The following is a 25,206-nucleotide window of genomic DNA, read 5'->3' as shown; positions in this document are numbered from 1 at the left end:
AAAATAGTACATGGATTGAAATCTTATCTGTCATTTAAAGTTTCTGAATGCTCTTCTGAAAGGTCACTCCATGTTTGTAATAGCCTCAGGCCATGTAGCAGGCCAGGCATCTGGCACTTCTCTAGAGACATGAACCGAGGCAGACGGCATCTCCCATCGTGATGCAAAGACAGACTCATTTTATTATCCCAGCCTGGCTACACTGACTGTTCCATTTTGACAACAAAACTGTATTCTAGTTCTTACAGCCTTACCTTATTATAACCTTTGAAAGATATGTTGAATACAAGTGAGGATGTTGTGTGCATTGTGGAAATATACTGTACTGCAGTTATTCGTGATTTTGTATGCAACAGTGAAATCCTATGGGACTGCACAATCCTGTTGAAGGGAAACAAAAGTTCTGGACCTGCCAAGCTTGAAACTTCCAACTATATAAAAACAAAACTCTAGAATGCCAGACTCCGCCCATTTTTAAAGTCAGACAGACTTTGTATCCCACTTTTCTGCCCGATTTATTCCATCTTCACCTGACAATTCTGATGTCTTATCTCATGAGCAGAACATGGACCTCCACAGTTGCCACGTTTTGGAGATTGTTAGTGATGTTCCACAGACAAGCTGTCAGTCATTTTGATGCAATATGTGAGACTCTGCCAATCACTCGACTAGAATAAGATAATTTATGTTATCTATACGCATGGCACAAATCTGATACATCACTCTTTAAAGTGAGTACTGGAAGGCAGCTACAGGACTGTGAAATGATTGTAGAGAAATAAGAAAACAACCATTACTCTTCTCTCTCATCTTACCCACTTCATTCATCAATTATGTGAGGCTTTATGGTCCTGGTTTCTCCTCAAAAAAGTTTGGGCAATCACTGTATTAAATGGTTAAAAAAATTCACTTCTTGCATTATTTCAGGTTTTGTTGAAATTTGAACATTTTAAACATCTCAACTAGAAATACATATTCTGCATTATTTGTTACATGTAGCTTTTTAGTAGATACAATAAACTATTTTCACCAGTAACTTATGCAAGATTGTGAGAATTAACAAGGTGATTATTATGAAAGTTCCAGAACAGTGCAAGAACTGATACATCCAAGTTCTCTTTTCTATTTCTGAGTAATACCTTAGATGATACTGTGTGCTTGCTTTTACTAGTAGTAAAAAAAAATGTATTTTACAAGTAGTAGCACAATTTTGATAACAAATATTAACAGGGCCTAATTTTCATTATCCTCAATAGCAGAGGGTCACTAATTAATCCTAGGCAGTAGCACTAACCTGTCAAATAATTACACACTTGCAGTTCTGCTGTTTCAATCGAGTGGTTAATATCCTGGACTCTAACAACAGCGGATGGTGAATTAAGCAAAAAATGAGTCAACCACAGCACCACTCAACACATTCCTGAAACTGGTACTGCACCACCAAATGAACTGATTCTGTGTTGTCAGTGGTCTTGTTTGCCTGTCCTTGAATGAGGGAAAAATAAAAGAACTCACATACTGTATTAAATCTCTAAAAGTGGAAGATAAAGAAGTAAAAGAAACTGGGGAAGAAAAAAAAATACTACCTTAGAAGATTTTAATAAAAATAGGTGGTCTTGGGAGAGGAAACGTGATTTAGGACACAGAAGCACAAGACACCAAAAGAATCCACTGGGCTACAGGAATGGGAGGTTACAGTTCTTTCCTTTGCTGAAGACAAGGAAATGTGGAGTAGTAGGAAATTTCTAGATAGCAAATGATGTGTGAGATGTTGGATAACAGAAAGGACTTCCATGACCGCCACACACTGCTAGAAAAATGTTATCTGGAACACTGTTCTGTGATTAAATAGGAATAAGCAGAGAAATCCCATTCCACCTGTGCAGGACTTTTTCTGGCCCCAGGGGCTGACCTGCCAGTTACCTCCTAGACGCTGGCGCACACGCTTTCACTGGGGTGGCATCCTGCAAGTTCTTACATCAGATTTTTGTACTGCAGTCTGAAATTCTCAGTCCTTCAGTTACTAGACTGAATTCAGCAATGACACAGTTCAGCTAGATGCTAGACCTGTTTGTCCTAAGACCAGTAGCTCACAGGGCTGGTAACACAGGATGTTCCCCTGAGGGCGGCAGATCAAAGGAAGTCCTATGCACACCAAAACCGTGCAGCTACAAAAGCCTCTTGCAGCTGTGCTACATGTAAAAGGGAGGGGCCGCTGGAAACAAGGGAAAGAAATGAATGCAGGGGTAGCAACTAGCAGTCAACTGACTGATGCTTTTCATTAGTCCAAGCAGTAGCTGTTAAAAATGCTTAAAGAACAGTATTTTTTCCAGTTACTGATATTACCAGATCTTAACATCTGCTGCTTTTCACTGATATTACCAGATCTTAACATCTGCTGCTGCACACAAGATATTGCTCTTGAGACTCCTTCCCTCCTTACCTCATCGGCTGGTTACCTAACACACACCAAATTCCTGGAGCTTCACACTACTCATGCACAAGGATCGAAATGCAGTATCACAGTGCAGGCCACACCTGTAGCCTGTCACGTTTTACAGTGTGGATCCCTGTGTAATACCATGAGAAGAAAAATTATTCTACTTTTCGAAACTGCTCTTCTCCACTTGTGCTGACATTCCATAGCCTGTCTGCTATTCAGTTAGTTTGCCACTGCTAGAGATAAGACTCTGCCATCAACCGAACACAAAAGAATATGAAGACAACTCCCTTTGTCACATGGTCACTCACACTGACAGTGCTGTTCCTGGCCACTGGACAGTACCAGCTGTACAGAATCAAATGAAAGTGAAGGCATTTGCTTTATAACACAAATGATCTATACCAGCGCTCGCACAGGAAAATTATGAAAGCAAATGACAGAAATTTGTCAGTAAGCAGTGGAGCATGGGAATATGGGGGGTTTTTTGATGCCATCCTCTATCCATGCTGGTACATCATATATGAGGATCAGAATATATGGCAAGTCTACACAATAGGTGGCCTCAATCTAAGAAATCTTTTGATTCTGAAAAAAACCACTTTTCTGATGAATAGGAAGTACTAAGGAATTGCTACCCAGTAACAAGACTAAAGCAACCCAGCAGCAGAGTGACCACGGCAATTACGACTATGCTAGAGGACTTTGTTTAGCTGCTGTATCAAAATACTACCCCGGGCAGCCCTTCAGCACCTCCCAGAAGCGATCTGGAGAGCACACTGGAAAACACAAGTACGGCACCAGTGTTCCTTAAGTCCTGCCACATACTACTATTATTACAAGGGGATACAAAACCTTTCACGAGTGCAGATGAATGACCCCTTTCCAAGGCTGCAACTAGGGCTAGATCATCAGTCATTCCCTTAGATGTCTTTATATGACGTCTGACTCATTGGTGCAAGCAGGGTACCCCCAAAAAACTAGTTCGGAAACCCGCAAGTAGTCCTGCAGCGGCGGGCGGATGGGAATTGTGTCTGAGTGGGGGGGGGGGGGATGCAGCACGGACCAGACCCCCAGGCATCCCACAGCCTTTCGCAAAAGCGAGCGGCCACCCCCGGCTTTCCGGCACCGCGCCACACGCACCTGCGTCCGGGGGCTTCTCCCAAAGACTGCGGGGCCTTTAGCCGCAGCCCGTCCGTACCCGCTAGCACCCGGTGACGGGATGGAAAACGACAGGATGGAACGGGATGGGCTACACTCGCCGCGCACGCGCACTACACCGGATAGTTAAAACTCACTGCGCCATCACCGCCAGAAAAACCCCTCCCCGGGGAGGGGGCGGCAGCGGCAGGACAGGGTGAGGCAAAGCGGGGCGGCCTGGTGGCTGTAGGTCGGCTCTCGTCCGCGGCAGGGACCGCAAAAGCTCTCGTCCGCCGCCTCACCCCGTGACCAGCCGGGGCCCCCACCGCCATTTCCAGAAGGTTCCAGCGGCCGCAGCCCAAGAGGATGCGCGGCTGCCCCCTCGCGCATGCGCGGTGGTCGCGCCCTGTTCCCCGTCCCAGCCTCGTCCGTCCGTGGCATCCCGCGAGCCCGTTATTTCCCGTCGCCGTGCGGGCGTCCGCGCCCGTCTCCTTCGGGATGGGGACGGCACGGGGAAGGGAGAGAAGAGCTGCGGCGCCCACCCCGCCCCGAGCGCTCTATCGTTGGCAGCGGCACCGCTCGCCCGCGTCCCGAGCCCTGCGCGAGGCCCACGTGGGCGGCGCGCGGCCAATGGGAGCGTCGCAGGGAGGGGGGCGGGGGGGAAGCCGAGCGGCGGCGCGGGGTGTGAGGAAAGGAGGGAGGGAGGGAGAGGGAAGGAGGGAGTGAGTGAGGGAAGGAAGGAAGGAAAGAAAGAAGAAGGGCGGGCGGGGTGTTTGCAATCCCTGGCAGCCCCAGCGCCCAGAGCCGCGGCTGAGCCTCAGCCCCTGGGCACTGCGGGCGGCACTCGCTGTCCTGCCCGATTCCCCGCGGCCGCGCCGTCCACAGATACAGGAGCAGCAGGAGGAGGAGGACGTGTCCCGCTGCTGCGCTCCCGGGAGAAGGTAAGGACTGGAGTGCACCTTCCCGGCGCGCGGCGGGGACCTCCAGCCCCACCCGGTGCCCGCGGGGTGCCTCCCCCTCGTCCCTGAGCCCGCGGAGCGCCCACCCGGTGCCCGCCTCGGCGGTGTCACCGCTGCCGCCGTGTCCCCCCAGGCACCGCGCTGTCAGCCCGTCCGCGGCGCGGCGGGAGCCATGGCCGCCGCTGTCACCGCCTGGCTCGCCGAGCCTGGCCCCTGCCCCGCCGCCCGGCGTGAGGGGCCCGCCGCCTACGGGAGGTTCTCGCAGGAGGCAGGGCCGGGAATGTGCGGGGAAGGTAGGGAGGCGGCACGGGCGAGCGGCGCGCGGGTGCCGAGCGCGGCATGGCAGTGCACACACACACACACACACACACACACACACACACACACACACCACACACGGCACACACACACGCACATAACACACACGCCCCGCCTCCGTGTCGAGAATTTCGGCTGCTCCTTGCAGCCTCGGGAGTTGCTCCGCCGGTACCGGCCCCGCCGAGGCTGCCTGGGTGCTCGGCAGGATAACGCGTTCCCTGCCTTCCCTGCCAGCGCCAGGCAGCCGCCGATGTGGATGGAGCGCGGCAACTCGCGCTGCACAGGTGACAGCAGGCAACAAAGGAAGGGCAGGGAATGAGAGGATGCCAGGCTCAGTTGCTCAGTTCTTCAGTCTAGTTCCTGTCAGACTCTCGAGGTACCGTTGATGATATTCAGTCTTGTTTGGTTGGGTTTTTTTGTTTTGCTTTGGAGGGTTTTTTCGTTGTTTTTTTTTTTTTCCCTAAAGACTGTGTAAACGATAAGAAATTAAAGATTTTTTTTTCTTTTACTTTAAACTCCCAAATCAAATAAATATTTTGCGGAATCACAGAATCAGGTTGTAAAAGACCTCTTGAGGTCGTTGAGTCCGACCTGTGACCAAACACTATCATGTCAAGTAGACGGTGACACTAAGTGTGGTGTCCTGTCTTTCCTTAAACACCTTCAGGGACGTTGATTCCACCACCTCCCTAAGCAGTACATTCCAATGTCAGTATTATTATTTGATATCAGTATTATTAGCTAGAGCTCCTGTGGAAGTTGCCCGGACACTGTCACTGTGTTCCATGCCTTTCTTCTGCAGCCTATGTGGTAGGAAAGAAAGGAAATCTTATGCCTCTGAATTACAAGGTAACTCATGGGATCAAACAGATCTTTAATAAAGAAAAGTGAGTAGTGATGCTTATAGGAATTAAAAGCTATTGGATAGATGTGGAGCCGTCCAAATGTACTTATGTTCCAGGAAAAAATTGTCTAATCTTGGAATGCTAGGAAAGGGTGAAATCATGATGTCTATAAGAAATCATTAACTATTATTAAAATAGTTGTTTATTGACATGCTGTGATTTGGAGGTTGGGGGCACTTCCTTCTCTCTAATTTTGGAACAGCAAGGGTGTGGGTGTTTTTCAGTATACAGGTTGATGGTAGCTTGGTTGTCCTCATTTCTTGGTTACTGTAGGTAGGGACAAGGTGAGCTGCTGTGCAGGTGCCATGTAGCTGCAAGGAGCCTGTGCCTTCTTTCCTTCTGCTGTAATCCTTTGCTGTAGTTTGCTGGGTAAAAGTCCCCAGAGCAACAGATCTTCAGCATTATCTGAGATGTCAAGGTATTTCAGCAGTTTTTATTATTTGAGGTCTTTGCAGGTGTTGGGTGTCTCTTGCTTTTCTTCATTCTTTGAGATGAAAGTTCATACTCCCTGCTGACCTTGTGACTTGATCAGCGGGGGACCTTAATTTCACCCTCTGTGAATTTAGCAGGTTTCTGTGAAAGCTTGAGAAACGGTCTGTTCAAATAAAATTGTAGGGTTTGAGGTACAGCAGAATATTTCTTAGGGAAGGTAATGGTGAAACCATTGACTGGCTGTGTCTTTTTACACTCCACCTCCCCCCTTAATAGTTCTACTTTTCTGTATGTGTTGTGCAAGCTAAAATGTCAAGGAGTACCAGTGTTTTTCTTGGCACACAGAGGACCATGATGGCTTTCTTGTGGCAATGTCAGTTTTTTAGTGCATGGTGTGTGAGTCCCTTTTGCTATTTCCTGGCTTTTCTGTAGCAATCACTGAGTGTGGGCAGTTGATCAGAGAGTCTTTGATTCTTTCACGAGGATGACAGCTCAGTCTTTCAAATATAAATATTTCTGCCTTTCTATTGCCATCTCTTTGTGTGTTCTTCTCCCACCCAGAGGATTATTCAAAATCATTTGTGAACTCAGAATACTACAGACATTAAAGCTTAGGACAGATGTTGTGCAAGAAAGCAAGCCCCATGCCACAAACTGAAGTCTGTGTGCAGCTTCTTCCAACAGGCTTGCACAATAGGTGACTTCTTAGAGGAAAGGGCCTTTTAATAAGCAGGCTAAATGAGTGCTTGTGTGAAGCTTCTGTGTTTGCTTGGCATTAGTTGCAGGAGGTACTGCTGTGTTGCCACTTAATCATATGATTAAAAGCATACACTGAAAGTTGAATATCTGTGTGTATAAATCAGTGGTCACCAGTCATTCTCAAAAAAACAGTTTCTTTGCACCCTTAGATGCCTGTTTAAATTGCTAGAAATTCCATAAGCTGTTGCAGCTTTAACTTAAGTAGGTGGAAGGTCCTGGATATCCTTTTTAGTGGAAATATAGGTACCTAGAAATGACTGAGTTAGAACTTCTTCCTTGGTATTCAGAACTTCTTCCTCAGTATTGGGCATACAGGCAGGAGAACAAATTGTGTTTGTTGAACTGATTGACCATGTTTTAGACAATCTTAGGCCAATGAAATTGCCTGAGAGTCTAGTGGAGTTGGTCCTCTTTAAAACTGGAAAAAACTATTGATCACAAAATATGTAATCATTAACCTGCTACCACACTGTTAATATAAACTCAGAATAACCTACTTTTTACATTTTTTGAATCTTATTTACAAAGCAGTGGGTTGGGCATGACTGTAGTGTTTAATCTTTTCTGTGTTCTATTGCAGATGGAGTATTATAAATGTTGACTGGTCATTTAGTCTCCAAATCAAAGTATTTTTTAACTGCATCATTAGGTTCTACTTAGACTCTAGTGACAGATGGTATGAAATAAATATTAGCACAAATTCAGTCTTGCATTTTGTGTTATTACGCTGAATGATTTTGTTAACAGAATAACAGAAGCCAGAGCGCTGCTAACATCTTTAGTTTTTTTTCTTGTCGGTTCATTATTATTCCAGAACCTAGGAAAATCTTAAAAGTTCTTCTGTAAGCTTATGGAGGCAGCTGAGAACCTTTATTGCAACATTGCTTAAAGACTAAATATTCATGTAGAGAATGAAGCTCTTGAGAGTCTGATTTTGCCTTAGTTTATTTTAGATTATTTCCCTGGATCTGATGAAGCATCCTTATGTCTGCTGCAGCTGCTTTTGTCTTTTGAAAGCAACAAATAAATAAATAAATGCTCCTCAGTTTCATGGCTTCTACACAGAGTGCTCTAGGTAGTGATAATGTCACAAGAGGATTGATTTTACATTGGTTTATGTTAAGAAAAGCCATTAGCAACATTAGAGACAGAATTAGGGGCTATACTAGAGACAAAAACTAAAAATGCACTTTGAGGAGAATGTATTTTCTTCTCTGGTCCTGTCATTTGCTTTCTACCCCTGAGTAGCTTGCTGCAGTTAGAGAGTAGTGGAACAGCTCTTTCCTTGCATTATGTCTTACATTCATGAGGCTGGAAAGCATCAGAGGTAGAAAGCACTTTTTCCCCTCCTCTCTGGGCTTCAGAATGTATTCAGTGCAACAAACCCCAAATAACTCTTGGACATTTCTAAGTGTTCTGTAGATCTTAAAAACTTCCATTGATTGATGACAGCAGAAATGAGCTTGTGTATAAAGACATTTCCTAGGGTTTCCCTTCTCTTTCCAAGCCTTTTTCATTAGTCCTACTTGAGAGGTGTCTGGCTGTCAGACTTTTCAAGTTCTGTTGGCCAGGTAACTGCCTAAGCTGGTTTGTGGAAATGTCTTTCTCTTGTTTGCTTCCTTCAGTAGTCTGTGCAACAAACAAGTAACTGAGAGAAATCAACTGTGGTGCTCTTTACTCTTCAACAACCTGCTAATCTGGGTTCTTACTACTAGTTTAATAATGAAGGGAAAATGGGCCTTTCATTTAGTGTTATTCTCTTTCATGTGTGGGTAATGCTAGTCTATTAATCTTTTGCCTTCAAAAAGAAACAGGTGTTTTGACATCGGTTTTACCTTTTTTAAAGGTAATAAAAGTCCTGTTTTTTGTCTTGAAAATAACTGGTTATTTGCTTTCCAGTTCCTTCTACTCTCCAGATGACACAGTAAAACTTCAATGGAAGTTAACTGCAGTACTCACTGTAGTTTTACAGCCCTAAATAGTTATACTTGTCTTCAAACAGTATTCTGCTTGTTCTCTGTTTCCTCTCCATCTGTTCCCTCACTCTTTTCCCCCAAATGAAGATTATTTCTGTAGGAGCTGACAGATGATTTTGTTGTTATTTTTGTGAGATTTGGTGATGGCCAAGGAGTGGCAATAAAGCATGTTGAGTATGTTGCATGTCTTCATAATTTAGACTGGACAGAAACCTCTTGTTATCCAGTTGGTAACCCATGAGTATGCCAAGATTGCTTTCTGTCCTGCATCTACTGCTTTAGATTCTTCTTATGAATGGTAGCACTCCAGCTGCCTGCTTTACTTGTCCTGAATCCTGCTGTAGCTGAAGGACTCTGAGTAGGTTTTGGCAGTTCATCTGTTCTTGGCCTGTGAAGGGCTTTTGTGTGTGTTTAAAGTAATGTTCTTGCTGACAGTGCTACAGACAAGTTGTGGGTTTTCTTGGTTTTAGATAAACTAATGATAATTTGTCAGTGAAGATTTAAACAGAAATTACTGAGGTTCTAGTAATAACATATGGCATAGTTATGAAATCTCATGTCCTGGAGATCTGTAGGTTCTCAGAGAGAAAGTAGATTTCTGTGGGGGGACTTGAAAATTGTTTGGCAGTAGGTTTATCTTAACGTTTGTCAAAGTACTGATAAAAAGGCTTTTAAGTTTTATTCTGGTGGATTCTGCATGTGCAATAGTCTTTCTTAATTGAAAAATATTTATTTAGCTACATCTTTAAGTAATAACCAGTAGATCAAACCTGACCTTTACAACTCCACTTCTCCAAGTAGTTTAGTGTGTACCATATTAAGCTAAACTGTGCAGGTGTTTCCTTTGAACCCATAGCTCATCCTAAAAAAGACTCAAGAGGAAGCACCTGTGAGCATTCAAGTTTATAGACTTGTAGCTTTAAAGGGAGGACTAATGGATTTTGCAATAAGTGCCTTTGGCTCCTAAGAGCCAGAGTTCTTGGGCTAGCATATTCTTTTATTTCCCTGGAATAGAATTTCTCTTTGTAGAATCAAGGGTCGCCTTTCTTTTGAAAGACTATGGAAAATGAAAGGCGATCCCTTTAGGCACCCTGGTGACTTATCTGTGTCTGATTCTAAGAGGTGAGATTTTTTTTCCATGTAAATATTTATTTTGACACCTAGGTCTTTCCCTCAGTAGGAATATAATGTTTGCATTCTACACAGTTGTCCTGATACAGTTGGAGTATGACACCCATACTCACAGGATGCACTGGTTCTTCTGGCCACTTACATGAAGATTTGTTTGAATAAATGCTCTCCTGACTACATAGCGTAAGTTTCTGGAGATTATAGAAGGCACAAACCTTGTCCTATGTTGAAAGTGTCAGCAGGAGGAGAGAATAACCTCTATCCATCCAGCTGCAGAGGTAAAGAACACCTGCATTTCTGATGCATGGGGCAGAATCACGGACTAGCTGAGGTCAGAAGGCCCCTCTGAACCCTCATCTAACCCCATCATTTAGTCCCTCCCAGGCTCCCTGCAGGCTCAGCTAGAGCAATGGGGTTATGGTCATGACCAGTTGAACCAGGAATTTGGCCCCATAGTGCAAGTAAAATAGTGTGTTCTCATTTTAGTTAGTCTCTTGGGATTCCTTGCTGAACTTACTGTTGAAGGCTTGATAAATTATAAAACTGTCAAACTTTTTTTCTCATTCAAATATGTAATAGAACTTCTTTTTCAGCTGTTGTAGTTAATGTGTTTTTCCTGACTAATTTAATATTAATAGTCAAAGGATGCATTCTGCTTGTACTGCCTCTGTGTGGTAGTCTTGTAAAGCTGTGGTGCATTCTACCAAGTTCTTTGTATAGAGATTCTTAAGTAATTTTTTAAAAATTTTTTAAACTACTAAGTAGCTGGTTGCCTAAGTAAGATGGCTTTGCACTTCATTTCTCTTGTTAAAAATGCAGTTTCTGATATTTCTTTTTAAAGAAAGATAAATCCATCTATGTTTTCTGTATGTTACTTGTGCTATAACGTAATGGAAAAAGTCTCTTCCGGTGCTTGACTCTGAGTAAGCTTGTGAGTGAGAAACTGAAAGTGAAACAATCTTATTTTCTGTTGCCGAGGGAGTAACAGGAATAGTAGCTGAAGTATAATTAGCAGTAAGAGAATTTATTCAGAAATTATTATTTGAATATTGGGACCGTCTGCAAAGAAACTTAGTCCTTTTCTATGATCCTTACGAACTCTTTAAAGAAGAATAACAATTATTTATTCAAGCAGTTCTGTTTGTTTACGTTTGTTTGGTTCTTTCTGTTTGTTTCTTTCCAGTGATTCCTTGCAGAGCAGCCTGACTGTGTAAGAACAATAATGGTAGTATTCTTCTTGAAAAGACAAAGGGTTAATCTGAGAATAGAGAAATGCACTTGAAAATAATACAATACTGACAAGTGTCCTTCATATTCATCTTGAATTCTGGCATGGGTTCAGTTCCTTGCTGGCCCATGTGAGGGAATGCTGTAGAAATAATATAAGTGGTTCAGAAGGAATGATGCCCTTTGTCACTATGTAGGAGCCACTCCTGCCACACTGAAATGAGGGTTGATGTCTGACTTCTGAAGGGAAGATTTGTTACCATTATGGGAGAGGCAGTGCTTTTTTTTGTTTATTTGTTTGTTTCTGTTTGTTGATAATGCCAGGAGATAGCCAGAGAACCCTATTCCTAAACATTCATTTCTTACATCTTATCCTTCCCATTTTGTGGTATGGAATGTGTATCTGTATGCATGAAGGGAAGCTTCAACACACGTCTCTCAGAATCAGGGAGGAGTTTCTGCTTTAGAATAATTCCTAACCATTCTTTAATGAAAATATCATCTGGTTTATGTTATGCAAGTTCCGCAAACTTGCAGCTTTTGTACTTTAAGCTGTGAAATTTAAAATCAGTGTTTTCAGAAAATGTAAATGCTTTCAATGCAGCACTTCTCTTGGTTATTGAGAGGAAATTATATGAATGGATAGTGGTAATAGAATGGTCTGCCTTTTTTTGCAAGATAATATTGGCTTATTGATAAAGATTGTGCCATTCCTGTGCAATCTGTGATGCCACTGTGATATCAAATGTCCCACTGTTTTATGCTTTTCTAGAAAGTTGCCTTTTTCCAAGCCCGCTGTGAAAGTTGTTAATTACTTAAGACTATGGGTTTGCAAGTTCATTTGTAATACATGTGTCCAGTCTCCATGCTTCACTATTAAACGATCCCACAGCCCTTCAGAAACTTCTCTGAAGTATTGGAAAATTCCATAATCTTAAATTGGTAGAACTGTTCTGAAAGTCTGTCCTGATGAGAGACATCTGTACTATTTCTGTATAAATCATGGAGTACTTACTGTAAAGAGAGTTCCTTAGCCCTATGTGTTCCTTTTACTAAACAACTAATATTTAGGATTTCAGACTTGTGAAACTATTTCTGTTCAGAAATTAAAAAAAGAAATCATAGTATTTGATCCTACTTTCCTGTTCCTTCAGGTACCTTATCATTCAGTGCTTTCCTATTTCAACTTTCTATTTATATCAAATATTTTTTAGAGATCCCTGTTGCAAAGCACCTTCTTCCCCGCTCACCTGTTTTCAGGGTTGTGCCATCCTGTCTGTCCAGGTCATGTATGTCAACATTTTTTTTCACCCTAAATAACATTATGTAAACAGATTAATTCCCAAGGCTTTTTTTAATTTTTTTTTTCTTTCAGTATGGAAGAGAGACAGTCATCTGGGAAAATAATTTATCTCTTCCCTCCTTCTTTTGCTTTTTACCTTTTCTCAGCACCTTACAAGGCTTTGCTGGCAGTTTATTGGTGTCTTCTTTTGGATGGGTTATGATGCAGATGGGTTTACACAGCTTTAGGGTCCACAAATATAAATAATTGAGTGTCCTATCCTTTAAAAATGATCTTTTTGGATACTTGGTCTTCAATAATCTCAATAATCAGTATATTGCTGTGGTTAAAGTAAGCCTTTTTTTTTTTTTTTGGGGGGGTAGTTCTTCCCTGTTCAGTTACCCATGTGGAAGAACTTTAAAGGCCATTTATAGATACCTGAGATCCTTCTTCTTTTCCTCTGTCATGCTCTGCTGGTAAATTTTAGGTCTTACATGCCAAACAATATTGTTGGTTGACATAGCACCTGCAAGGATATTTTGACAAAATGTTAGTTTTTATGTGTTTTTTTGCAGTGCCTTGGAAAGACATAAACAGTAATTAGTTCCATATGAGTTTAGAGGTGTGATACCAACAAACTGCTTTTTTTTTTTATTTGTAATCTTGATGTGTGGAGTGACATTTGCAGTGGGAGGATCTCAGAATCTCTTTGAGACTGGAAACTTCAGAGAAATTAGAGGAAGGAAATGGGAGGAGCGTGTTGGAAAAGAAGTGAAACGAGTGCTGCTTGTCTGTATTTGCATGACTTCTTGCTGTGTTCTCCAGTGTGGCTTACCTTCACCTTCTGCTGTACCAGAAGTGCTGTCTGCTCTGTATTAGAGCAGCCCTGCTCATTTGCCCTGCTGCACACAGCAGAATTGCATGAGGAATTGATGGGTTTCTGTTGACATTCCACTTTAAATGATAAACCATATGAATCTCTGGGGTTGAATGCATTTGTGCAGTCTAGGTTACTGCTCCAAGAAGAGTCCTGTGGCAGAAGCTGGAATAAGTTCCCTAATTTAGGAGAAGGTTACAGGGATAGAGGGTCCCATGTTGAAGGAAGTTGAACACTGACCCTGAAAATTAGCTATTTTTTTAGCCTGTTTTGGAATTTGTGTGAGCTATGGGCTTTTTATGAGCACATGCTAAGTGTTTTCCTCACATGGGGATACCTGCTTTGAGACTGTTCAACGTTTTTCTTTCTGCAGTGGAAGGACTGGTTGCTAGCAGAAGTTGAAAATTAAGTCAATAGTAGCTATGGTCTAACCAAGTATTAACTACTGTCTAATGCTAAAAAATCTGAAAAATAACATCTTTGATGTTACGAGTGTGGCAAATGGTCAAACTCCTCACTTCATTTTTTCTTCCTTTCATTATTTCTGTAAACCTAATTTGCCATCTATAAAATGAAGGAAATAATGCATTTTCATCTTCCAGCAATATTGTGAAAATAAATTAATATTTGTGAAGGGAGATGGAGTTTTGATTTATGAGTTGTCATTTCTTTGGAGTAGTCCAGGATAGGTACTGCTGGTCATTTAGGATGTTGTTGGGGTTTTTTTAAAGAAAAAGGTGTGGTAGACATTTTCTTCCCTTTAAGAAGGTAGAAATAAAGACAAGCTGAAATAGCAGGAACCATGTTAAGAGCAAGAAATAGATTCTCTTTCTCTAGGAGCAGGTGAAGCCACTTGCTCCAGCTGTTTGTAGTCACTGGTTCCTCAGAACTTCACCAGGTTGTCAGCGTGTTGGTTTGATTCTGACAGGTAGATTTTGGAATTTAAGTTGAGAATTTGTGAGGCAGGAAATGTCCAATATAGTCTGGTAAAAGTTTCAGTCCTTACTGGGCTGACATTTAATGTAGTGGCAGAAAAACCTTTGGGAAGATGTGCAGGGGTGACTTTAATGCCAAGCTGTGACATGAAAGAGCAGTTGTATCTTGCTCAGATACAGCTGTTACTGCACCATCATCTCTAATGAACCATACGTATGAACCAATAATACCTTTAAACTTCAAGTCAGTCCATGTAACATCTCAAAGATACATTGGGGTGTGGTGTTTTCAATCAGTGAATAAGATTTTGTAAATTAAATCTTGGGCCATGGTTTTTAATTCTTCCACGGTGTGCTGCTTGTGATGTGCTGCTGCATGATGTATAGGTGTCTACAGTTAAGTAGTTTTGTACTTGCCATATTTCTTTTATTGCGCTTTCCTGCTCAAGTAACAATTCCAGCCTGGTCTGTGTAAAGTTCACCTAAAGCTGAGAATGTCTGACTGGCTAGATAACTGAGAGACTTAAATGGACCTCTGAATGTCTCTTCACCTCAACTATTCTTTAATTCTATGCACAGTGAAATTCTTGTATTCTCTGATAACCATGTGTCTAGCTAAGAGATGAAAGATCTTACTAAAGGTTAATTAGAACGCTATAGCTCTTTAATAGAATATTTGTTACAGAGAAGTTGGCACGTCTAGGTGCTGCTACTACTACCACAGAAATCAGTTGAAGCATGTTGTGAAATCTCTGGAACCTGACACTTGAAACCAAGCACAGGTAAACTTAAGCTCTTAAAATGGGGATTATTGGTAGGAGCCCAAGGTCCTATATAGGCAAGTGCAACAAAACTATTGCAAAGGTTTTGTTTGTTTTCTGCACAGAAGAGAGTTGTATGTCCTCTCTTTTTTTTTTTTTCCTCTTCCTGGTAGAAATTCCTAGACTATGAGATACATTCCTTATTTTGGTAGGAAGTAGTGGTGAGTTCCAGCTGAAGTATTGGAAAATCTTTCTTGCTGCCTGAGTGTCGGCTGTTTTTTAGGGACTTCATCCTATCCCTGTATAGTGTAGTCTGGCATGTGATGAGTAGGTACTTCAGAGTATATTAAAAGCTGTTCTGGATGGAGATTGTGAGTAGTCACTGCCCATGCCTGTTTCACTGTTATACGTTATTTTAGAAAGGACACCTTTATAAAATGGAGATCAAATAAGTAGATTATTTTGCTTATTGTAGAAAGATTTGAACAATTCTTATGTTTGGATCTCAGTATCTGAACATTTCAAATTCAAATGCAGGAGTGCTCTCTGATAGGACAAGAAGTCTGTTCTGTATGTTAACTAGTATCTGAGGAGTCTCCAGAGTAATTATATATATAATCTCCAATTTAACTCATGGCATACTGAAATGTATGTTTATTAGGCTTATGCTTTGTTTTCTTCAATTTTTTTGATACATCTTCTAAACTTGGTAGAGTAAACTGCTGCAGGGGAGAAGTAAGGCACTGTTTCTGAGATTGCACAATAGGTATAGCAAAGGAGTAGAACTAATCCCAGCATTGCATGTTCTAGGCACAAAGTTGTCTCAAGTATTGTGCAAATCTTAAAGAAAAATTGTAATAAGAAAGAATTTCTCACTTCTGAACCAAGAATGTTTTGTCATATTTCTATTGTGAAATGCTGCAAAATCTGCCAAATTTGTGACTCACGTCTGTGATGGGTACTGCATTTGCACTTAATACAGCAACAGACTGTTGCCTTAGGCACATTAGTTTGAGACTGTGTTGGAGCTTAGTTCTTTCATCATAACCCTGACGCTGGAATGTGCACGCACTGAACCGTCACAGTTGTGTGAAAAGACCTTGTGAATATTTTCCAAATAAAAATGTTCTTGTCACCTTTCATCTGCAAAAGCCGCTGCGTGTATCATTCAGACAGTGTTCTCTCCAACATACTAAATTGCTGTGCTACCTAAAGTCAGTAGTGGTTAGTAATTTATTTGCTGGTTACTGCCAGAGAACTAAATTGTGAGCACACTGAGGCACCATGGAGTGCAGGGCAAAAAGAGTATGATAAATTGTTCTGTTCGTTGTATTTGAAGGTATTATAGTGTGTACCACATTGAGGAAGTGGTGATGGTAAAAATGCAATCTCAAATAGTACAAGGTACACAAATAGCCCTTCATTTAATATTTTCTGATGCAGAATATGTTTTCCTTTGAGCTTATGAAGAATAATATAGTTCTAGCCTGTAGCAGGAGGCAGGCTTGCCAGAAGGGAAGTACTGCAATGCATATTTAGTCTGTTATAGCTGCATATACCTAATGTATTATCAGCTTTTTAGAAAAAATATTCTGCTGTCTAGGTTACGTACCTACCTATTAAACTTTGACTTTAATACCCAGGGAGTTAAAATGTTCCCTAATCCTACTTAGCAGTAATACGTGCTGGACTACAGCAGCATCCTCAGTTGCTAAATGATTGAGAGGAAGTCTTTTTTTTGGGGGGGAATCCGTTTAACACTGTTTTCATAGAACTTGTACAAGAAACCTGAAACTATTTCTGTTCAAATAAAGCCTTTAATGACCTTTTCAGTGTGTTCATTGTAAAGATCAAATAAACTGCTCTAATGATTATGGAATAGCTGTGTTGATATAGTTTTCTGCAATGAAGACCTTGGTACAAATATTTTTCTTGCTGCAGTCACTGAAATTTTGACCTTTTAGAACAGTATTTTGTATGATGTTCTGATGAGATTAAGTGCTTGCTCTTGGCAGATCCTATACCATAATTTTGACATTTTCATGAGACATCAGCAGCGTTTGAGACTTCATTTCTGCAAGTATGTCTGTTCAAGAAGGTAGTGGAAAATGGACCACAAGGATAAGCTGGTCATTCTCCATTTAAACAAATAGGGTATGGAATGTTCATGCTTTTTTACAAGGGATGGGAGTGGCAAAACTAGAGGTTTTTGTAACACAGGAAAAAAAAGTATTCTAGGGAAAAATATTTGTGTGTTGATCATGGAGTCCCCTGTGCTTTCCTCCCAGAGACAATCCCTTCTTGGCATTGTCCTCTCAAGTCTCTCTCTCCTCTGCCTCCTTGTCACAGCCACATTGTCATTTGGCTAATCTGAAGCTTTAGACATATTTCTGTGTGGGAAATACCAGGTTAAATTACAGACATATGTTCTTTTTGTAGACATCATGTTTAAATTGCAGCCCAGAAGAGCCTGGCCCTGTATTACTGGACTTCACTGTCCTCCTACTGTGTGTTGTAACCTGGTCTCTTTCCAAACAGTATCAAATTGCTGGTCTTGTGCCTCTTAGCACATCCCCAGCCTCTAACTGAAATATTCTGAATAATCTCTTGTTCTGTCTCAAGCCCTTTTTTCTTACTGGACACTGTAGGTGAAAAGGTAGATGCTGATCTGATAACATGTTAATTTACCAGGTGCCATTTCATTGTATAGCAGTTGGCTCTGGTTGAGTAACTGTGTGTAGAAGTACTGAGTTCCATAAGAAGAAAATAACTGGCAGTGCTGTTACATCTCCTATCACACATTTCATTTAGCATTAATAATTAGTTAACCTCTCTTTTGGAAAGAAATCGCTTCTCGGAGCTGTTAGCTGAAGGATGCTTTTGTTGTGGAATAAAATACTGAAGTCATTTGCACTATTCTGATAAGAAGAAGAAAAAAGAACACAGGGTGTTAAACTTAGTTAAATGAACATCTTTTTGCTAAATCTCTGCTTCTTACAGGATTTAAAAATACCAATTTTCTGTAGCTTTTTGGTCCTTTGTACTATACCCATTCCCTTTCTCCCAGTGAGTTAACCTCATCTGTCTTTGACACACTCCCACCAGAATGCAGATAACATTTGGTATGGCTAGGCATGAGCTACCTACATATTTCTTAATTAGCCAGTGTGTACATACGGGTTGGCCAGCTGGCTTTCTCTGAACAGAATATGTAATGTTGGCTTTTGCCTGCCTTTCCCTCAGTTCAGCTGTTCTTAGAGATCTCTCTTGTAGTCATCCACTAACTTTTTTTTTCCTTTGGTAGACTCTTAATAGCTTTGAGATCTAGATCATACCAGTCATTTCAAAATAAACTTGGAAGAGACAAATTTCTAGGGCTGGGAAGGAGGAGATTGCAAGAGAAAATCAGGTCAGTCTTAGTTTAAATCAGTGACTGTCCTCTCTCGTCACTGTAGTTTAGTTTGCTATGTGTAGTGTTTTCAGAGCTTGATTCTTCCTGGTTTAAGCTGTGTTTAGGAATTTGTTGAATGTGCTCCAACCTTTAACGTGCATTTTGTACATGGAACTGCACTAGAAATAGTCCAGAGCAAATCTGTGCCTAGTGTATAAATATGACTAGTGTATATTTGGGATTTTTGTTACCAGCTGTTCCACTTTACAGATCCACTCTTGATAATTCTTTACTTCTTGCTAATTTAGATGTAGCCATAGTTGTAATTTTCAGTAGTTTAATTTTATTAAACCGTTCTGAAGCATTTCTGTCAACTATTTATAGCAGAAATTTGGTATAATTGATTCAGCATTTCCCAGTCTGGAGTAAATCCTTATCGAAAGAGAGATTTTTTTTTGGTTGGTTGGGTTTTGGTTTAGTTCTTCTCCCCTGCAGATGAAGATATGGGAAATACAGGAAAGCAGAGGTAGTTGAGAAGATTGCCTTATTCTAGACCCCTGTTTTTTTTTAAATACAAATGCTTTCTAGGGCAGGAGGGTAGATACAGTGTCTTGGAAATTAACTCATCTACTACTGGTATTCTCATGGAAGGTTAATCTTGTGCCCCCTTACTTCACTGGAGTTCTAGCAGTCAGCTGACCTTCAATATCACCTGTACAACAGGGCTACCCCCAAAAAAAAAAAACCTTCCCAAAGCATCCTGTAACATTTTGCTGTAGGTGTTACAGGGAAGACACTGAAGGAGAAAGGAAACAAGCAGTTTAATGAGCACCGGAACTAATGCAGCTTAATTTCTTAGCAATTTGTGTCTTGACTGATTGTGGTAATGTGTAGGTCTCAACTGAAACTTCCACTGCATAACTAAGAAAAAAAAGGAAAGTGGTTTACAGAGGCCATCTCATGGAGTTTTCTTACAGGCAGTATGTCACAAAGCCTTTCCATGTGAAAAACAGTGATGGATTATTATTATTATTATTATTATTTTTATTATCCACTGGCCACCTTTTCCCATGAAATTTGTGAGTGCTTAATACATTTGAAAATTTCTGCTGCCATCGAATTGGAAGAAAATCCATCTACAGGCTTGGAAGTCATTAGTGAATCATACATGTGCCTCTAACACAAATGCATGGGCCTTCATTTCTCAGAAGAGCAGGCTGAAAGATGTAAAGGGGTGAATGACAGTGGCAGCAGCACCATTGTAGTACTGCATGAATTCCCTGTTTTTTACATAGTTAATGACAAGGTTTTTCATCAGTGCTAGATGTAAGCTTATGCAAATTAGTACAGTAACTTGTGGGCATTAGAGATTTATTACATCGCTCATTTTCTGTAGCCAATTATATCTGAAATTCTGGTGGCTCGTGGGGGGTTTTTTGGATTATTTTTTATGTCCAGGGTTATTTATTTTAAATAATCCTGGTGTTTTATGTCATTGCCCATAGATCTAAATGCTTACCTTTAATACTTCAAGGAGAAAACAGGATTTTTAGTTCCTTAGTTGACAAATGACAGAGAGAAGAGTTCGACAGTATTTCCAGTTGTTCATGACTCATGATTAGTAATGAATGTGCAGGAAAGATGTCCAAACGTAAAGTGATAGTATCTGATTTTCTTACATACAGAGAAGTTTCTTTAGTAGGAAGCAGATTCTGTTGTATTGAAAAGCTTGTAATCAGTTTGTTTGAGGGAAAGCCCAGCTGTGCCTGTGTGTCAGGTGAAAAGCGAGGACACTGCTTGTTGTGACAGAGGAGAATAATTCAAATGTAAAAAGTTTACCTTTTAATTTAGGGTTCTGGTGATTTAAAATGTGCCATCAAGATTGCCTAATAAACCAGTAATGGCATTAAGAAATGGCACTGAGGAAAAGTGAAAGCAGACAGGTTTCTCTGGAAGACCCTGTTCTTATTCTACATTTTCAATATGGGTGCAAAGACTTGTGTTTAGAACCTAAGTTGAAATGGCATTGAACTCCAGACAAATGGAAATAAAAGTTAAAATGTCAATAAAATCACTTCTTCCACAGAGAGTTTTATTGTTATGTATACTGTGTAATCACTGGTTGAATATTTTGCCTAATTTCTGGGCCACCATAGTGATATTTTAGTAATTTTTTTTAAATCTACCCTTTATGAAAAGTATTTTTTCTCAAATATGTGAAGCATTTGTGTCTGTTTTAAATTTTGCACAGTGATTGTGCAATAGCAATGTGGTACTTGAAACACTTTATGGAAATAGTGCCATTGGTTAGTCTAAGTGTGGTGGTTCTGCTTTGATAATCCAGTATGTGACACTCAGTCTTAGTGTACTTCCAAAGCATGTTTTTTTCCAAAACATATTTGGCTTAGGTCAAGAATTTAATGACTTCATGTTCAATTTTGATCACAGATTCACAGAATAGGTCAGGTTGGCAGGTACCACAGTGAGTCATCTGCTCCAAACTCCCTGTTCAAGCAGGGCCATCCCAGAGCCCACAGCCCAGGATTGTGTCCGGAGGGTTTTTGAATGCCTCAAAAGGCGAGGGAGATTGTGTGGCCTCTCTGGGTGATCTGTCCCAGTACTCAGTCACCTGCACAGTAAAGTTCTTCCCATGTTCAGATGGAGCTTCTGCCTGTTGGTCATTTGGTAAAGAAAATTGAAATATCCTAGCTTTCTGTTTTAGTTTACTGCTGTTTTTTTTTTTTTGAAATCTATTTTGAAAGTATATTCATAATCCTCTTGCCGCTATACAATACCTGAGGCAGGGTTGTTTTGTTTTTTTTTTTATTATACCGTTTTAAAAAATAAACTATTGCTCTCCAGGTAAGACATGCAGGAAAGCTGGGCCTTTTGTGAAGGGCAGCTCTTGTTCATGTGGTGTAGACCCTGCTGGTGAGGCAAATGAGATCAAGGGAGCTGAACATAAGCTAATAAATTTCACTAAGCTCATGGCATTTGGCTTCTTGCTGTCATACATCAGGGAATGGCATATGAAACCAGGAAAGGAAGAGAAGCAAAGCAGGAATGGAGGTAGTTTCAGGGAGCCACATAGCAGTAAAAAAGAAATGGAAGGAAGCAGCGGCATATGCAATGAGATTTCTGATTAAAATAATAAAGAAAACTTTGACCTGTTGATTTTTTTAAAGTAGATGTGATCATGATATATACAATGGGATTTGTTACAAATGAAACTTACAGAGAAGGTTTGAGAGGCTAAATGAGTAAAAGGAGATTTATGACATGTCACTTTTTAAACCCATGGAAACAGATATTTGCTGCTATGGCAATACTCTGTTTGGTCTAATCAGCACAGTAGTACTCTGTGAAGATAATAACTTGCTGCTTCTTTTAGGATTAAGGAAAGTTGGTTTTTTTTTAATTACAGGAAATGCAGTGTAGTGTTTCTTTATCTTCTTTGAATTGATAACCATTTTTTGTTTCTGCAGCTGTTATAAAAAGCAACTAAAAACAAAAGGCTGATATCATCATGTGCTTTGATGTTCATTAAAATTGAACAGTTACTCTTGGTATCAGTAGCACTGCATAAATCCTGTTAACACTCCATTAATGAAGGGAATATACTGATGTTTCTTTTGTCTTACGTAAGAGTAGAACCATATGAGTTTCACAGTATTATATTGTGTATCGTAGTGGAGACAAGATCCTGGTTATACAATGTGAGATTGTTTCTACTTAATCTCTTCCTGTTTTTCATAAGCTTGTGGTTAGTGTTAAAAAACCCCAGCAAAAACAAAAAACCTCCTCTGGTGTAGGGAAAAGGGAGGAAAACAGCAGACCTCAGTGCAATATTTCCTACTTCTCTGTCTCAAGGATTTAGCTTTTGAACTTTTCTTCACCTCCTATTCTGGAAATTAAGAAAGTAGCATGTGAAATTGTTGTATACAACAGTATTAGACAAATATTCCAGTTTTCCATAGTTTAAGCCTTGGGGGGGAAGGATGTGTAGGCAGGATGTAGAAATTTGTTTCGATATCAATGTCTCATGTGCCAAGTGTAGCGTGCAGAATGGTTTTCTCAAAGTAATCTGCACCAGATTTGTTGTCAGTTAACTATATAAAACCAAAATAGTGGCCATGGTCCTAAAACAGCAGCAAATTCTCTACATGATAATCCCAAAATCTTAATGGTAAAGCAACAATCGAAGTGTTGCATCTGAAATGATGACTTGATTAGGCATAAAATTATGACAACTCAGTAAGATTGTGATCACGTAAATACTTGTAACAGAATGCATCAACTCAAAAAGACTCATAAAAAGTCACCAGGTCTAAAGTGTTGTCAAATGCAGTTTTACCTTTTGTGTGACCTTTCCTTTCAGCCATTCTTACAAAAAGGATGGCTCTCCCTTCTGTGGAAGAGGCAAGTCAGACCTCTTCCATTATTTGAATCTGTAATGACACTTGTTTGGTATACTGTGGAGATGAAACACCACACAGGTCTTGGAGCTTGATATAAATATATATATATACACACATATATATATATATCTGTCTCTAGTGGTGGGTTATGCAATTGATTTGATAGACAGTGGAAATTAAGGTTTCTAGTTCCAAGTTTAAGCTTTAGAAGATTTTTCTTCTAGCAGGCATCTCTTTATCCAACAGAAAGGATAATAAATCACAAGTCTTGACTTCTTTTCATACTGTTTTGAAGATAAAATATTTCTGTTTCCCAGACTAGGCAACTTAATTTCTCTTCCCAGTGTCAGTAGAAATCTTGTTCATTTTTCTAAGCCTTAGGACATTTAACACCAAGTGAGATATTGAACCTGTGAACCTATTAAAATAGCAAAAATATTCAGTCTTCCAAAAAGGCAAGCTAGAGGGATGAGGCAGTTTAGCAGCTGACTTGCTGTTTTTTTCATGGCACCATCTCCAGCAACAGCCATGTTAGACCTTTTGGGGTTTTGCCCCAAGATTGGAGCTGTGTGTGAGGAAGGTGCTTGAAGCCAGATGTCATTATTAGTCATCTTTTTGGGGTACTATTCAGCTCTGCTACCATCTGTAGTAACATTTGTCCTGAAATGACACTGCAGTATGTGTATTTATGTCATGTTGTTTGTTTGTTTTTCAGACACAGGATGAACCCACTGATACAAGATACAACTAGCTAAACAGCTATAAAATGCCCAAATTTGGGTCTACAAAACCAGTTCAAGTTGAAAATTCTGACAGCAATTGCACCATGGTGGAAAAAACAACTGCAAGAAAGGTAATTATATTAATGCCCATTTAATTTCACTAAAAGAAAGCATATTTCATGATTTTTGTTGTTGTAATTGGAAGAAATAAATATGAATATGTGTTCTGATATCTTCAGTGTTGAAAAATTTTACACATTTTTGCATTTATTTAACTGTAAGTCAAACTGTGTGAGAGAATTCGACTTTTATTGTTAACTTGCAAGTCAGTTTAAAGGGAAGCTGGATATTTTGGTTTTATTTGATGTAAGTTAATATGTAGTCTCCATATCTTACCTAATATGAAGTCTTTATATACTCATAAGAGCAACAGTCCATATTTTATTTTATTTTACAGTGTATTAGTGTAGCAAACACACAAAACATTTGTGAAGGCCTATGACGGAGCACAGACCAAAGAAAAACACCAGTTTCCAATATTCCTTTTTAACACAGGGACTTGTTCCCTCTGTGAGGGAGGAATTAAACACTGCACAAAGCTTAAGAGTAGCTTCTGTACAAGAGAGTCCCATCTGGAAATTGTACAGTCCACTTTTGAGTGTTGGAGAATGAAGGAATATGGGAAGGGTAGTTTGTTGTTTATAATTGTGAAGTATCCCATGATTTTCAGAGTTCTGGAGACAAGTTTCAAATCACTCAGTTCTCCAGTTTGTCTGCCTAGTACACTTGCACAATGTACCACGGGTTTATCTGTGCTACTAATGAATAACAGAAACTGGAATAATACTCTGCATTGAGACTGATGAGTGACATGTAAATTGCCCTAAGGAGAGAGAATCTGTTTGTTTCCCAGCAATCTTTAGAGCTGTCTTTTCTAGAAAGGGATTTTGTGTGCGTGTGGTCATACTTAATCTTTTGTCAAAATCTGTATTCTCTACAAGACCGTTTGATGAATGGATATAAGACAGGAAGAGGTTAAAAAACAGGAAGGTGAGAAGATTCAGCATCTAATTCTTACTTTTTATCTTCCAAAGACATTCATAGAAACCTTTAGACCTTTTAATCTCTTTGTAATTTGTTTCACTGGTCCCAGTAAAGTGAGGCAAAGGTAATTCTCTCTGCTCACTCTGATGAACTACTTAGATAAGAAGAGGAAGATAACAGAGTAAAATGGGGAAAGGAAATTGGCTAAGTAGTAATGTTGGTTTTTGGGGGGTGTTTTTTTTTTTTGTTTGTTTGTTTGTTTTTGGTTTTTTTGGGTTTTTTTTTTTTGCTTTGGTAAAGGCTGTGAATATGGAATCGCAGTGATGGACTGATTAAGCTGATACCAAAAAGTAAGCTGATAACCTGCTTGCACTGTTCTATCCAGTGTTACTCACTGTCCACCCTGGTACAGTGTACAGTTTGAGATTAGAATAATGTAGAGTTTGGTTTGGAATTGTATGATATAAAACAATGTATAATATAAGATCC

At 40.2% G+C, this 25,206-nt stretch overlaps 1 protein-coding gene across 3 annotated transcripts in view; it reads left to right on the top strand.

Annotated features, from left to right (window-relative positions):
* The first annotated feature begins 4,325 nt into the window (after positions 1 to 4,325).
* ANKRD12 (ankyrin repeat domain 12) overlaps positions 4,326 to 25,206 on the top strand; it is a 58,369-nt gene continuing 37,488 nt past the window's right edge. For 2 of the 3 annotated variants that reach the window (XM_062488147.1, XM_062488138.1), the window contains exons 1-2: positions 4,326 to 4,521; positions 23,667 to 23,804. In XM_062488147.1, the coding sequence (XP_062344131.1) occupies positions 23,718 to 23,804 (87 nt within the window). In that variant the 5' untranslated portion in view covers positions 4,326 to 4,521; positions 23,667 to 23,717. Of the gene's footprint in view, positions 4,522 to 23,666; positions 23,805 to 25,206 lie in introns of those variants that run through there. The other variant, XM_062488168.1, reaches the window with a different exon arrangement.

Source organism: Cinclus cinclus, chromosome 1 (genome assembly GCF_963662255.1).
Source record: "Cinclus cinclus chromosome 1, bCinCin1.1, whole genome shotgun sequence".
NCBI classification, from domain to species: Eukaryota; Metazoa; Chordata; class Aves; order Passeriformes; family Cinclidae; genus Cinclus; species Cinclus cinclus.
Note: the sequence above shows the minus strand (reverse complement) of the source record. Positions and strands in the feature narration are given on the sequence as shown.